At 47.5% G+C, this 15,696-nt stretch overlaps 1 protein-coding gene across 5 annotated transcripts in view; it reads left to right on the top strand.

Moving 5' to 3' along the window:
- Positions 1-15,696, top strand: part of TRAPPC9 (trafficking protein particle complex subunit 9) — a 725,402-nt gene that overhangs the window by 95,815 nt on the left and 613,891 nt on the right. For all 5 annotated transcript variants that reach the window (XM_014346060.6, XM_034966644.3, XM_034966648.3 and 2 more), the window contains one exon: positions 5,028-5,171. In XM_014346060.6, the coding sequence (XP_014201546.4) occupies positions 5,028-5,171 (144 nt within the window). The remainder of the gene's footprint in view (positions 1-5,027; positions 5,172-15,696) is intronic.

Genomic DNA, 15,696 nt, shown 5'->3' with positions numbered 1-15,696 from the left:
GTAGAGGTTGTAAGGATTGAATTGGTTAGTCCTTGTGAGGTGCTTTGGACAGTGCTCAGCAAATGTTAGTGGCTGTTTGTCAAATGAGATCTTTGGTCAGGTCTAGTATGCTTCCCATAGCATCCCCTGAGGCCAGCGTGAATGGGGTTTGCAAGGCCTGTCCCTCCCTGGCTCCCCCAGAAACAGCGTGTGTTGCTAGGGCAGGCCCTCCCTGGCCTTTGGTTGCATACAGATGAGGGCCAGGGAGGGGCCTGCCTTAGCCACACAGTTAATTTTGGACAAAATAACTGGACAAGCCCTAAAACTTGTAGGATTTACATTTTAAAAGGCTAAGAGTGGCCAGGTATGGTGGCCCATGCCTGTAATCCCAGCACTTTGGGAGGTCAAGATGGGTGGATCACTTGAGGTCAGGAGTTCGAGACCAGCCTGGCCAACACGACGAAACCCCGTCTGTACTAAAAAAATACAAATTAGCCAGGTGTAGTGGCGCATGCCTGTAATCCTAGCTACTCAGGAGGTGGAGGCAGGAGAATCACTTGAACCTGGGAGGTGGAAGGGTTGCAGTGAGCCGAGAATGCACCACTGCACTCGAGCCTGGGTGACAGAGCGAGACTCCGTCTCGAAAAAAAAATGCTAAGAGTTACTGGTGGAGGAGGAGAGATTAGACCTCAGAGTCTTAGCAGGGGAGAGTTGGGTGTCTAAGCTCATTTAGGCTGGATTCTGGAGAAATTTAATTGGGAAGGAGTAGTGTTTAGGAAGAAGAAAGTTTTTAAAGCAATCACACTATTGCTTTGTAGAGTGATGAGAAAGTGTATTGTAATAGATTTCTATGTGCACTTGTGAATGGAATCCCCATTTGCTGTGCTTTTGAGAGACTTCAGGCAAGATTTAAATTGCTTTTCGGTTCCTTTTTTTTTTTTTTTGCATCCTTTGAATATAACTCCAGGCTGGCTTCAGGGTAAAAGCAAGCTCCTGGGCTCTATGCAAGTTATCTTAGGAGTGGTCTTCATTTTCTTTTTTTCCTGTCCCGGGGCCAGTTATCTGTAACATTTAAGACTTCATCAGTCTGAGGTCTTCTGATGCCTCTTGCCTCCTTCGGGGACACTCTTCCCTGTCCTTCCTGCCTCACTCCCAGTCATCCTCAGGTCACAGCTGGATGCCATTTCTTCGGAGAGGTCCTCAGTGGTCCTTTCAGCCTTAAGTGGAACTGTTTTATTTTTCTCTTTCATCGAATGCCGTTGTCTCTTTTCCTTGAATTCTGTTGTTCTTCCTTATAACACTTCCCATGATTTGTAAATACATTTGAAAAATGTTTGGGGCCGGGTGCAGTGGCTGACGCCTGTAATCCCAGCACTTTGGGAGGCTGAGGCAGGTGGGTCACCTGAGGTCAGGAGTTCGAGACCAGCCTGGCCAATATGGTGAAACCCCGTCTCTACTAAAAATTCAAAAATTAGCCAGGCATGGTGGTACGTGCCTGTAATCCCAGCTACTCGGGAGGCTGAGGCAGGAGAATTGCTTGAACCTGGGAGGCAGAAGTTGCAGTGAACCACGATCGTGGCATTGCACTCCAGCCTGGGCAGCAAGAGTGAAACTCCGTTTCAAAAAAAAAAAAGACGCTTGTGTCAGGAGGAGACATTTTCCATTATTTTGTGAAAGAGGCTAGAGAAAGAAGGTGACTGGCTGAGATTAAAAATGATAAATGTCAGCTGGCTGTATGTTTAACAAAACACAAAAGTCACTTTAAACCCCATCTCCACTGTGGCTCTGGACTGCTTTAAACATCTCCCAGAGAATTTAATGGAAATCTACTAACACCCTGTACCTGTAAATAAAAGGCAAATTGTCTGTATTCTCAGGTCCCAAAATGTATTCTTTTTCTTGAAATGAACATTTGCACTAGCTGGTTATAGACGGTCGAGGAAGGAACACTGATGTGTGCTGTGTGTATTTGCCGGCTTAAGGGGCCGCTTAGTATCATTTAAATCTTATTTGTGTTGCTGTATATGAAGATTTTTGATCATGCCTTTTGCTCAAGCCTTTTCCTGGACGAGGGATTAAATTTTGCCCAGGAACTCTTATGAAAGAAAGAGACTGCTAAGGCAGATGGATTTGCTAAAAGGCAATAGTTCATATATAAAATAAACCTCCAAATTGGTGAAATTTTTGATTACAAGATATTGAAAATTTTATCACTGGGTCATATGCTGCAAATCTGCCTTCAGAAAAATAATTCACATTTTATAGGGAGAGCACTTTGAGCCACATAGAAATTATGACTTGTACACTATTTACTGTTAAGAAAATGTATACTCGGTCTTACTCATAATCGCCCGTGGTAGGAACTGGATCATTATCTATTTTTAAAAGAATCAGCAAAGTGATATTTGCCCAATTCTTATGTGAGAAAACCTTCTGGATATGGTAGTGTTGAGATTAGTTAAATTGGGTCTTTCTGAATTCATGGCTAGGTTAGTCATGACATTGATTTCAGCTTCATAATCTTTAAAAAAATCTCTTCTTCATTTTGGCATTTGGTCTTGGCTTCTTTTGACAATGTGGAATATTGCAGGGACTCGTCTTTCTCTCCTTTCCTGCAGTTGTATGAGAAGTACTACCATTTTATATTCCAAAAGATGTCGGGAAGATAAACTACTAAGATATAAAGTAGTGTTTTTTTATTTTTATTTTTATTTTTTTTAAGTGTGTGTATGGTCAGCTCCAAGGATTTCAATGAGAAGTTATGGAGAAATACTTTAAATATATACAAATTAGAGAGGATAGAATAGAATATTGTGTCCATTGCCCAGATTAAGTCATTATCAAAATTTGACCACATTGGCTTTATTTTTACTTTATTGGTTTTTTTGTTGAAGTATTTAAAGCAGATCCTAGAAACCACATCACTGTACTCCTTCATAGCTGTATGCACGTCCGCACCATGGGAGGGTTTCCTTTCACCAGCCTTGCGTCTTGATCCACGTGCGTGCTAAGTACCAACTTTGTTATCAGGCACCCTGCCAGGCATTAAGGACACTTGAATGGATAAGACACAAACCTGCCTCCCAAGGAAATTAAGGATTGATGAGAGAAACAAAGACATGAGATTACAGATGCCTTATGGTACCTGCCAGATAACTCCTGTGGGCTGAAATTTGTGCAAAATACAGCGGAAATACAGAAGAGGGACTGGTCAGCTGTGCAGGGCAGAGTGCTGAGGGAAGAGCTCAGGAAGGGCTGTGAGCGGTGGAACCCTTGGAGCAACGTCTTCAAATATCAGTGGGCAAACAGAGAAAGGTTAGGATAGAAGGAAGGGCCCCTGCTATTTGCGTTAGGGAGGAGGCATCCCTTCTTGTTCTGTTTGCTCGCCAGTAGCCTCAGCCGAGCGCCCAGTCTCACGTCAGGCCCTGTCCTGGGGATGCAATAGTAAGTAACGCACAGTCTTCAGGTACAGGAAGTCATACCTGAATGGGGGCTTTTGACACACAAGCAGGTAATTTTACTTAATAAATAATCTCAATAGGGATTTAAAAAAATGGAGGACTCATTCTTAGTGAAACAGTGGAACAGGTTGGATCATTAATCATGTCACAGCTAGAGTCAAAGGTTGACCTGTGTGTTAACCACATTATATTCATTGAATAATATATTAATAGCAACAAGCATTTATTGAGAACTTATGATAAATAAACTGCTGAAGTGCTTTAAATGGGTTATTGCACTGAAGCCTCATAACTTTAACTTGTACTCCGACTACTGTCTCCGTTTTACAGTTTGGCGTGGCCCCCTTCTCATCGAGGGTTCACCCCAGATGTCACCTCCTTGCCCACCTGCCCTGGCTGATGCAGCATCTCTCAGCCCCATCAGCCCTCACTATTACTGTTTGTGTTCGTCCCAGCATCCACCAGCATGCTGTTTCCCAGGGCTGAGGCCTGACTCTTCCCACAAGAGTGTCAATGGCACGAGAACCTGCCCTGCACAGTATTGTGTTCTCAGTAAATACTTGTTAACCAACCGACTGTCGTGAGCTATTACGGACTTTCAGTGCGTGGCAGTTTTGTCAGAGTTTGAATGTGCATTTATGCGTTTTTTCATGGTCTAAGTTTTGGATCAGCTGGAGCAGTGATTAGCCAGTCTGTGTGGTTGGTTATCAGAGCCATTGGCAGGGTGTGTGTGTTAACACAGATTGGCTGGGAGCAGTGGCTCATACCTGTAATCCCAGCACTTTGGGAGGCCAAGGTGGGAGGATCGTTCTAGGTCAGGAGTTCAAGACCAGCCTGGGCAACATGGGGAGACCCTGTCTCTACTGGAAAAAAAAAAATTAGTTGGGCATGGCGGTGTGTACCTGTAGTCCCAGCTACGCAGGAGGCTGAAATGGGAGGATTGATTGCTTGAGCCCTGGAGGTCCAGACTGCAGTAAGCTGTGATTGCACCACCACACTCCAGCCTGGATGACAGAGAAAGACCTCATCTCTTAAAAAAAGAGATACTTTTCAACTGTCTGTGCATCCAGATTTCTCCGTCTTTAATTCAAAGATGCTAAACTGTTTTGGAGTGAGCAGCTGTAGAATTTAACTTTTTTTTTCTAATTTAGCTATCTACTTTTCTTCATTTTTCTTATATTTTAGAGAAATATTATATTTTTGATTTAATGTTGTTGGTTGTTGATAGTGAAGGCCCTTCAAATATGAGTATTTTCTTGGAAAAAAAGTATGTCTCTAGCTCAGATATATGAAATCCATCTTTTGTTCTAAGCTTATTATTTCGAAGCAGGCTATTTTTGAAATCAAATCATGTCTTTGCAGAGAGAGAAGCTATAGTGTAATGCCTGTTTTTGCTGTATGAAAACCATGCCAACTTTAAAGTACTTTTCCAGGGTCATTAAAAGCAGAGGAAATATTTTTTGTTGCTCTTGGAGTTTGGTGGTTGAGGCATCTGTCTTCAAATTGCCAAGTTTTACAACTTAGATTAACCGTATTTCCTGTACCCTCTCCAAGCACTTTTGTGATGTTTTGTAACTTCCATCGCAGGCACGCACAGAGGCTGGGCTGCGGTCCAGATGCGTTTGCTCCATGAATTGGTCTACGCCTCCCGAAGGATGGGGAACCCTGCCCTCTCTGTCAGACACCTGTCCTTCCTTCTACAGACCATGCTGGACTTCTTGTCGGATCAGGGTGAGTGAGCTCAAACCACAATGTTTTTTTCAAGGAACTGTGAATGAGAGCACTTTAGATGCTGGTTCATGTAAACCCTGGGCTTGGGTTTCAGTGGGTGGAAGATGCTGCCCAGCTCTTCGTCGGTGACAAGGTCCCTGCCCCATGCCTTGGCTCCCTCCTTCCACACTCACTTCTCTGGGACACCTGTGCCACCTCCTCCTGCCTTCACGCCATCTCCTCCTGCTCCTCGGCCGCCACACTCCATGGCTTTTCCCTCCGCCTCTCAGGCTTCTTTTCAGCCTCCTGTGTTGCCTCCCATTTCCTTAGCCTGCCTTTTTAAAAATATAAATGTCAAAGCATAACATTTACATAGAGGAGTGCACGACTCATAGGAATGTGGCTTAGTAAATTCTCACCAAGTGGCCACCGCTGTAATCAACACCCAGATCACAGACGGGCATGAACAGAACCCAGGGCCCCTCGTGCCCCTTCGAGTCACTGGGTAACTCCATCCCCCCTTCCAGAACCAAAGATGAGGTTTGCATGTGTTGGCTCTCATGGGGCCACGCGGTGTCTCTGCCCCTGTTTCAAGGTTGCCTTTCTCCCGGGCTCCTTTATTGGCCTTCATCTTCTCTTCTTACACTGCTCCTGGGTGCTATCTGCTTTTTGAGTTTTAGTCATGACCTGTTTCCCTACGCGCTTGGGGCTCAGCTGCCCCAAACCTGCCTTCCTCCTTGTACCCCTGGCCCTGGCCCAGTGTGTGGTGCCAGCTGGGTTCTTGGGGAAGTGCTGTCTGCTGGGGAGACTGATGTGTGCAGAGTGTATTGGGACGTACTCATGGGATCAGCCCCGTAGAAGGGAAGAGATGGAGGCGAGACTGGACAGTGGGAGAAGCTGGGCCTCAGTGCTATATGGACACAGGCCTCAGCCGCACGGGGAGCCCTGCACTGCCATGGCCTGCAGACGTGTCCCATGTTGTTCTGAGGGGGCCGGGCCTTTCTCCTCCCTCACTGACCAGCAGTTGAATGCAGTCTACCCTGGGTGATGTGGTTCTCTTCAGCAAGGAGACAAGGCTTCTGCTGACCCAGCAGGGCCTGTGCAGCTGGGAAGCCGTCGGAGAGATCTCTGGCGATGGGAGGGCCGGGGCTTCCTGTCCCCGTGCCAGGCCCTGGGTGCTCACTGCTCCCAGGAAAGGGTAGGGTCTTGATGAAGGGCTCTTGCCCGTCAAGGACAACTTCTGGGGAGGCAGCACTCTCCCCTGGGGAACGGGCCTCTCCTCCCTGCAGGCCGTCTGGGCGACTCATTACTGCCCCCTGCAGTGCTGTGCCGTCACTGCTGCTGTCCAGGCGGCGACCCCACTCCCTCAGTCTCATGTCCTGGCACCTCCCAAATTTCGTGCTTCTCTGTTTTCACATTTCTAAAAGCAGCACATCTTTCTCTCCAGCCCTCCACCCACTGCTTTCCCCTGGCTGTTCTCTGTCTTTGAGCAGGCTCTGGCTCCAGGGTAACGTGGGGTGTGCATCTCTGAGGGTGGTTGTGAGGTTTAAATGCACTAATTCTGGCCGGATGTGGTAGCTCATTCCTGTAATCCGATCTCTTTGGGAGGCCCAGGCGGGCGGATCACCTGAGGTCAGGAGATCGAGACCAGCCTGGCCAACATGGTGAAACCCCGTGTCTACTAAAAATACAAAAAATTAGCCAGGCATGGTGGCAGGCCCCTGTAATCCCAGCTACTAAGGAGACTGAGGCAGGAGAATAACTTGAACCCAGGAGTGGCGCTTGCAGAGAGCCAATGTTGCGCCATTGCACTCCAGCCTGGGCGATAAGAGTGAAATTCTGTCTCAAAAAAAGAAAGAAAGAAACCTAGTATACATTAAGCAGTCCTCATAAAGCCCATCTTCTCACTGCACCTGTTGAAACACTAGCATTCTTTAAAGGAAACATTGATTTCCCTACAGTGATTTCCACAGCCATCTCTAAGAGAAAGGAATTCTCCTTTCATGAACCCCTGTGGTTCTTTGTTGCCAAGGTTCTGAAGGCACACACCACTTATTGTGGCTGTTGGCATCCTCGTGTGGAGTAGCTGTTGTTTTCTGTTGAGGACTTCTGGTGACCCAAGTGAATCTCTGCTCTGACCGGGGCCCCTGCGACAGCCGTGCAGCTCCTTTTCTGCGTGTATTGGGTCGCTGTTGCTTTTGGGGCTGCATTTGAACTGTGCTTTTCTTGATTGTACCTGCAGAGTGAGCAGGTGGCCAGCAGGGCCACCGTGGAAGCTGGCTCCATGGCCCATTTGCACTCCGGCGTTTCGGTGACGGGAGGGAGCAGCAGGCCGAGGCAGAGCTCCCAGAGCCACCCGTGTCTCCTGCTGGGGTGACTGTGGCTCAGTGGCGGCTTGGGCAGTGGTCTGGTGTTACCTGCTCGAGTGAATGTTTGCTCTCCCCAGCCCCTGGGAGTGCTGCCCACCTCCCCTACTCCCCTGGAATTTCTTGAGCCTCCCCGTGATCCAGCAAATCTAAAGAGGTAGTGCCTGGACTCTGTGTAGGGGCTTAGAATCTCGGGTGCCATCCCTGACCCATGGCATGTCCCTCTGCCTCTGTAGCCAGGACTCTGTTCTCTCCTGGTGGCAGTGTCCCCACATACCTCACCTCAGTAAGCACAGTCCCCACGGTTGGTGAGTTGTGGTGACACGGCCCTGAGCCCTTCGCCTGAGCCGTCAGTGTCACTCCTTTGCCTGCTGTGTCTGCTGCATCTTGAACTTCTTCAGCACACACCTTCCTTCCCACAGCAGGGCCGGTGCACCTCCCCTGTCCCCACACCCTGACCCTTCACCATGTGACTCCTCTTGGGCCTGGCCTCCTCTTGAAAGCCTTCACAAGTCCCTAGCTAGACCAGGGACTCTGGGCCTCTGCTCTCTTCCTTCCTGCACTTATCGGTCATCAGTTGCGTATTTAGTTGGTCCATGCTTGTCTCCCTCCATGGGAGAAAACCTCATTCTGCCTGCTGTCTACCTGGAGCTGGACCTGGCAAAGGCTAGATGCCAAGTGCATGGCTGCTGAGGTGTGAGTGATGTTGTCACAGCCCTTGCCTTCATCGTGATTGCTTATGGGAAAGTTGATTCTGACTTGGGTCCTCAGACATTTTTCAAAAGCACATTCTCGGCCGGGCATGGTGGCTCACTCCTGTAATCCCAGCACTTTGGGAGGGTGAGACGGGCGGATCACCTGAGGTCAGGAGTTCGACACTAGCCTGGACAACATAGTGAAACCCCATCTCTACTAAAAATACAAAGATTAACCGGGCGAGGTGGTGCACGCCTGTAATCCCAGCTACTTGGGAGGCTGAGGCAGGAGAATCGCTTGAACCCAGGAGGTGGAGGTTGCAGTGAGCCGAGATCACGCCACTGCACCCCAGCCTGGGTGAGACTCCAGCTCAAAAAAAAAAAAAAAAAGCACATTCTTTTTACAAGGAACACATATGTGTTTGTACACTGTATGTGTGTGTATACGTATGCTGCATCGTGTTTTTCTGTTGGAGTTTGTATTTCTCAAGGGCATGGGCCATATCTTCCCCTTTGGGTACCCTGCGGTTTCCATGGGACATGGTGAGATGACTGAGCGTGTATGCAGGATCAATAATTGGAGTGACCCATTCTACTCTTCTGTGTCAGGCTGATGAGCCGACTGTCTCCACTCCAGACATGTGAGGCCTTGTCTTATTTTGATGACGGCACTGAGAAGTAGATTGTGTTTCCCAGCCCCACGTGCTCGGAGGTTGACGTTTACACGTGTGTCCATGAAATGGCCGCCGGGAAGAACAGAGAGTGGATGGGCACATAGTGCTCTCTGTTAATTGCTCTGTTGCTGTGTTTCTTTTTTTATTAATAGCATTCATGTATTGTTGATGAGCATCCCCGTGCCTGGGAGTGGTGGTGGGTGTGTGCCTGCCTATCTCCCCTGCCCTTCCTGTCCAGAACTCAGTGTCAGCGTTTTTCTCCAGGTGGCAAAGAAAACCTCTATAGGAAAATACAGCGAGGGTTCTCGTTGATGCTTTAACCTCTGCCTTCCCCACCGTTTTTTCTTATCCTGTTTATATTTTTAAGCTACCTTTTCCTCATATGATCTTTCAAAAAGGGTGATCTGTATGCTATATTTTTGAGTAATTAGACATTTTATAACAGGTCACATTGGAGGCTCTTTTAATATATGTGTGTAAAATATGTAAATGTGAACTCTTATTGAAACGACATGTTTAACCACAGCCTGTGGTCTTCACCAGCCCTAAGTGAGGACGGAGGCCTCAAGTTGGATGTGGCTCGCCCATTAGACTGCTTGTCTCCCTCACATGGTCACGACTGGCCATTGCTTTTATGGCCAGAGCCCTTAGTTAATTCCCCCCCAGTGCTGTGATCTCTCTTCGGTGTATCTTCTCCACGCTGGAATCCTGAGGATAGTTTCTTTTTTTTTCTTTTTCTCTTTTTAAGATCTACCAGAAATACTGGAGGAGAATATATGTTTAAAATCTGAGTTTGAATTAGTCATAGTAGGAAGTTTTGATCCATGGTATTTGTAGAGTGAGTTAGGAGAGATTCATCATCTCAGTTTGGATGACTGACAAAGCTGCAACCAGACTCAGCTCGATTTCAGATCAGGCGGTTGATGGGAAAAGAGAGGAGGAGCTGTGATCATGATGTACTTCTAAGGTCTGCTTTCTTTTGGTGGATTGTTAGTTCCCAGTGAGATAACAGAGAACGAAATCACTATGCTTCCATATGGGCTGTGTTTCCATTAGATATAAATTGCGTTTGATTTTTGATGAAAAGGCAGCATAACCCTCTAGAGGTGTCAGGTGCCCCTTGTCCTGGGAAGGGGACGCACACTGTGATTGATGGGGTCCAAGCTGTATGTTTTTAGGTGACAGGAAAATTTGTTTATCCATGAAATGCTGATAGTGTCTTATGGTTATTTAAAGTCATATTAATTAGTGATTTAAAGACACTTAGTTTAAAAGGCGAAGAACTTGGGACACTTGATACTGTTGAACAAATAACAGTCTCTTGAAAGACCTTTATATAATGATATTTGGTTAATTGGAGTCGTCTGAGAAAAGGACAAAAGTCAGGAGGTCTGAGAGGTTCTTTCCACTCATCTCAGCCTCTAATTACTGTAACCTCCGATCAATAATTACATTCTCCCCAGCCTCCATTTTCTCATTTGGACAGCTGGGTTGTGCAGGGCTAGGTGGCGGTTCGTTATTTTTAATGATGGATACTATAATTTATTGGATGGTCTTTTTTTCTGAAGAGCTCATGGTGCTATTCACAGACTTGATAACTAACATTTCTAAATTTTGCTGCATTGAAATAAAGTATGGAATAGAAGAGCAGCCAGCAATGGAAAAACGTGACCCCAGGGTTGAAGAGGGTCTTTCTAGCTTTCTTGTCCTTTGTGAAGCTGGACTGGTGATGTGCAGTTGAAGACAGCATCATCTGGGGCCTTCTGCTCCATGTGTACCCTCCAGTATTTGCAAAAGATTGAACCTGCAAGATACGTTATTAGGGCAAGTATTTACATGGAAAGGCTCTGAGTTCTCCAAGACTTTGGTCATTTTTTACAAGATGATGTACTACCCTGATGATTTGTGGAATCTTCTTAGGAACCGTGACTGTGTTGCTTTTCTGATCATGGGTACAGGGCCATCTTTGTTGAGGCTTCCCATGCGTGTGGGCACAGAGCTTCCGTGGCATTCCAGCAGTAGATTAATGGCGCTGTCATCCTCTGAAGCCTCATGGGTTATGCATGCAAACCTGGTCCTGTGAACTGCACGGGAGTCTTTTAAAAGGGCAGAGGGATTCCTTCCTTTGTGAAAGGTTTAGAATGGCACATATTTGTAATTTCCAGACTCATCTTTTCCCACTCTCACATTCACTCTGTATTTGGCCGTACTAAATTGTTGACAGTTCTCCAAATACAACAGCATTGCTATTCTGCTGCCTTTGTACATGCCGTTTCCATTACTGTCACATTGTCCAGGAATTCATCCCTGCCATGACTGCAGTGCCCGCTCTGGGAGCTCCCCGTGCCCTGCGCCTGCCGCTGTCAGAGCTTCCAGCATGCTGGGCTGTGGAGGTGTTGGTCTGTTTCCCCACCCAGCAAGCCTCTAAGCTCCTCAAAGACACCAACTGTCATGCATATCTGGAGCAGCACCTGGTACCTTACAGGTCCTTAAATGCCGGCTGAATGAATGATGTCTTCTGTCTCTTTAAACCCACCTTCTGCTATGCTACCAAATGGATAGTTCTTCTAATTGGCAATTTTAAAGATCCTGCTGTGGCCTTTGATCAGGCTTTTGAGCAGGGTTTGGCAAACCGTGGCCTATGGACCAGGTCTGGCCCGCGGCCTGATGTTCATCCTTGCACTGGCCGTTTCAGGATGAATTTACAGTTACTGACACCAATTCCTGTGGAAAATAAAAAAGACTCGTGGCTTTCACATCACATAGCTAAAAAAGGGAGCACGGGGAAAAACTAGTTAGGTAAACTGTTTCAGGGACTGAGATCAAAAGCCCCAGGTGAGCGAGTAAGGTTCAACCATATGTAGGCTCTGCTACTGTGAGTGAAGTGCGGTTATCAATACTTACGAAAAGAAGGGGAAAAATGCATACTATACATATGTCATATTAATGCTACTGTGAAAAGACTGAGGAGTGACGAAAGGGGGGGGTCCCATGAGATGGGAGGGGGCCAGTGAATGAACCTGTGTTAAGGATGTGCCTTATTTCACAGCATTTCTGCTGTTGGAATGACTTTACCAGGTTAGGATGGCAGGGAGTGTGATGTTCTCACGCTACAGTATAGATGGTTTGCGTTGCACATGATTTCCTGGGCTTGGTCTTGTTGGGATCTGAAGGCTTTTGGTTTACCTCTTCTACTCTGGTCCAGTGTCTTTCTGGAGGCCTCTGGGTAGATGGTGTTTTCTCGAAAACCCTATCTGTGTCTTGGTTTTTGCGTCTACCTTGTGGGATTGTTTTAAGGATTGGAGATGACACACCTGAAGTGCCTAACAATGTCTGCTGCCAAGAAGTGCTTAGTAAATATCATAAGATGGCACTGTTTTCCTTCTGGGGGACCTGGATGCCAGCTCCTTGGTCAGACATTAGTGGTTCTTTTGCTCAAGGTTACCTTAAGAAGACTCGGAGAGAGAAATAGGGAACAGCAGAATCACCCCAAAGGGCTGTCAGATGTGGATGTGATTCTTTTCCAAGATGTGCTGCTGTTATAATTTGTCTTATAATATTGTAATTAACTATAGCACTGCTCTGACTGGCCTGGGGAAGGGGTGAGTGGGAGGTGGAAACAGAGGAAGAGGAGCAAGGGGAAGGAAAGGATGGTGCCGCCCAGAGGTGTTCTTCAGGCAGGGAACGGCGGCCAGTGTAACCGGGGATTCAGTGCATGCTGTTTCCCCCGCGTTTAATGTTCAGCCCAGTCCTAAGGTGTTGGGAAGGTGGCCTCTCCACCTCGCCCTTGAAAGTGTGGATCAAGATTAGGCTGCCAGTTCCTCGTTGAGCGGAAGTAGCGCAGAATCCCAGGTCTCATGGTATCCAACACGAATCTGACTTGCTGGTAGACCTTGAGGTTGTTTAAGCATCTTAAACTTCCGAAACAACCGTCGCTATGCAGTGCCTCTCTCCCCATAGCTGCTGTCATGCTTTGCCTATAAGAAACCAAAAGTCTTACTAAAATAAAAGAATTTTTTGAGCGCTAACTCATATGCCCTACAATTTATCCATCTAAAGTATTCGAGAATGCTCACAGGGTTGTGCAGCCACACCACAAGTGAACTACTCATCCCTGCTGTGGCATGGATGATCCTTTAAAATGTAATGCCAAGTGAAGGAAGCCAGGCTCTGAATTCCACACGCATGTTTTATGATCTCAATTATTTGAAATGACCAAAATAGACTATAGGGGCAGAATGGATTCGTCTTTCTTAGGACTGGGGGAATGGGGGACTTTGTGGGGGCGATGGCTAAAGGGTATGGGGTTGAGGCGGTGAAGATATTCCAATAGTACATGGTGGTGGTTGTTGCACAACTGTGTGATATCCTCAAAACCATTGAATTGCACCTTTTAATGGGCCAACTGCTATGTGAATTATATCTCAACAAAGCTGTTACAAAAGTTTTTAAGAGTCTCTAACAGACCTCTCTGTCTCATTGGCTAGAACCGGATCATGTGGTCATGCCAGCCCACTGTAAGCGTGATGGGAAGCACAGTCATCCCTGAGTATTGGCAGGGGCCATTGGCTCCAGGCTCTCTCTTGGATACCAAAACCTAGGGATACTCAAGTCCCTGATATAAAATGGCATAGTATTTGCATATAACTTATACACATCCTCCCATATAGTTTGTTTATTTATTTATTTTTATTTTTAGCAGAGATGAGGTCTCGCCTTGTTGCTCAGGCTGGTCTTGTCCTCTTGGGCTGAAGCAGTCCTCCTGCCTCAGCCTCCCGAAGTGTTGGAATTACAGGCATGAGCCACCACACCCAGCCTCCTATATGGTTTAAGCCATCTCTAGATTACTTGTAACACTTCATACAATGTAAATGCTACCTACATAAGCCATTATTCTACTGCATTGTTTAGGGAAGGAAAAAAAAAAGCTACACACGTTCAGCACAGATGCAATTTTTTCCCCCAAATATTTTCAATCCTCGGTTGGTTGAATCCATGGGCTCAGTGCTACAGCTAGGAAGGGCCGAATGGATTTGGCCGTCTTTGTCTCTAGGGGCAGGCAGCGTGGGGGGCTGGAGGGGTGCGGGGAGAATGGCAGCACAGTCAGCGACTAGCGTGGGCCTGTGTCTCTCATCCATTGTCGCTTCTCCTTCCTCATCCTTTACCTGACTACCCACGCGGTTGTTCCGGCCCAGCCCTGGAATCACCTTTTCTGCCATCCTCTCCCCTCTGCACCTTGGATTCGTTGAGAGGCCCAGTCAGCCTGCTTCTGCTTTCTCACCCTGACTGCCTTCGTTCTATTTAATTTGCCATCATCTCCTCTGGAGCCTCCTGCCCCTCTCCCTTGCTCCACTCCAGCCTCCCATTGCTTCATTCTCCGGACACCCCTCACAGTTACTGTTTAAATTGCAAATCAGATCCTGTTTTGTTGCTCCTGTAATAAAACCCAGGACTCAGTGTGGCCTGCAGGTTCTGTCCCCGGCCCTGCCCTCTCTCCCACCTTGTCCCTTACTTTCTCGTCTGCTGCCGGTTCCAGTTCCTTTGGCTTCCTTAATTAATGCTTACGTGCCAAGACTTTTCCACCCCAGAGCCCCACATGCCTGTTCCTGGGCGATCTTGAATGATGCACTTCTCCATGAGGTCTCACCTCCAGTGCCGTCTTCTCCAGGAGACCACCGTGACCCCCGGCTCTTCTGCATCATACCTGCCGCTTTGCGTTTCCCAGTCTTAACGTGAGAGGCTAGCAGACCCCATCTGCCTTGTCCTGGGACGGCCTGGAACACAGTAGGTGTGAAGAAATACCGTTAAATGGATGGACAGCCTCCCTTTGATATTTACCTGCACACCGCTTTGCCACTGTCCCTGTCACATTGCGATGGCTGTTTAGGAGAAGCCTAAATGTCACTTCCCCATCTGGTTTGCTAATGGGACTTGCCTGGGGTGGCCACTGGTGATTGCACCTTGCAGGTCACTCATCTTGTCGTGGGCTGCTTGTCTCTATCAAAGTCACCTTGATGGAGGGTGGAAGTGGCAGCAGACGTCGCTGAATACAGGAGACCAAAAATAATCACTGCAATTATTTTGAAAGAAAGCAAAGTTTGTTGCTTCAGAAAATGTTATTTTCAGAGCAGAATTCAGCATCTCTGCTTCTAAACCTTAGTGGGCATGTTTGCTGGAAAGGCGCGTCTTCCTAACCAAGGCTGCCGCAGATCCCACTGTTCCCTCAAAAGGTGCTCCTTGACTTTGTGGCAGAGGGAACCAGTTATGTTAGATGATTGTGAAGACGTTTTTAGAAAAGGGAGTTAAGGGAAGGATTACTTAATCAGAGCAAGGCTTGGTTACTTACTTAGAGGATGTAAATCATCTGCTGACTGTGTAGCTGAGTGAGAGAGGCATTGCTGGGCAGAGGTGGCTTCTGCAGCCTGACATCCTGTGCTGCCGTTGCCGGGCTACCTGGACGTGGTGGCGGCCCGTTACCCTCATCAGGTCTTCTTCACCTTCCCCAATTCCCGCCCCTATTCTTGGTGCAGTGCCATGCTTTAAGGGGCACTGCTGGAAGGGGGCGGATGTTGACTTCGCCAGGCCTGGTGTCTCATTGGAATGTTGCGGAAGGGCCGCAAAGCCCATGGCACAAGCGCTCATGCCCTCCTGCCCACTCCGTGTTCCCCGCTCCCTCCTGCCGCCTCCCTTTCTCCCACCCCACTGGCTTCCCTGTGTGCAAACATGCCGTAATTACCACGATGTGCAGCTCAGCTCAGCCCAGCCAAGCCAAGCAACCTTCCGCTCTGAAGTGGAACCTCTGCCAGGGTCG

This window comes from Pan paniscus, chromosome 7 (genome assembly GCF_029289425.2).
Source record: "Pan paniscus chromosome 7, NHGRI_mPanPan1-v2.0_pri, whole genome shotgun sequence".
NCBI classification, from domain to species: Eukaryota; Metazoa; Chordata; class Mammalia; order Primates; family Hominidae; genus Pan; species Pan paniscus.
The sequence above is the reverse complement of the archived record's forward strand: the minus strand, read 5'-3'. Positions and strand labels throughout refer to the sequence as shown.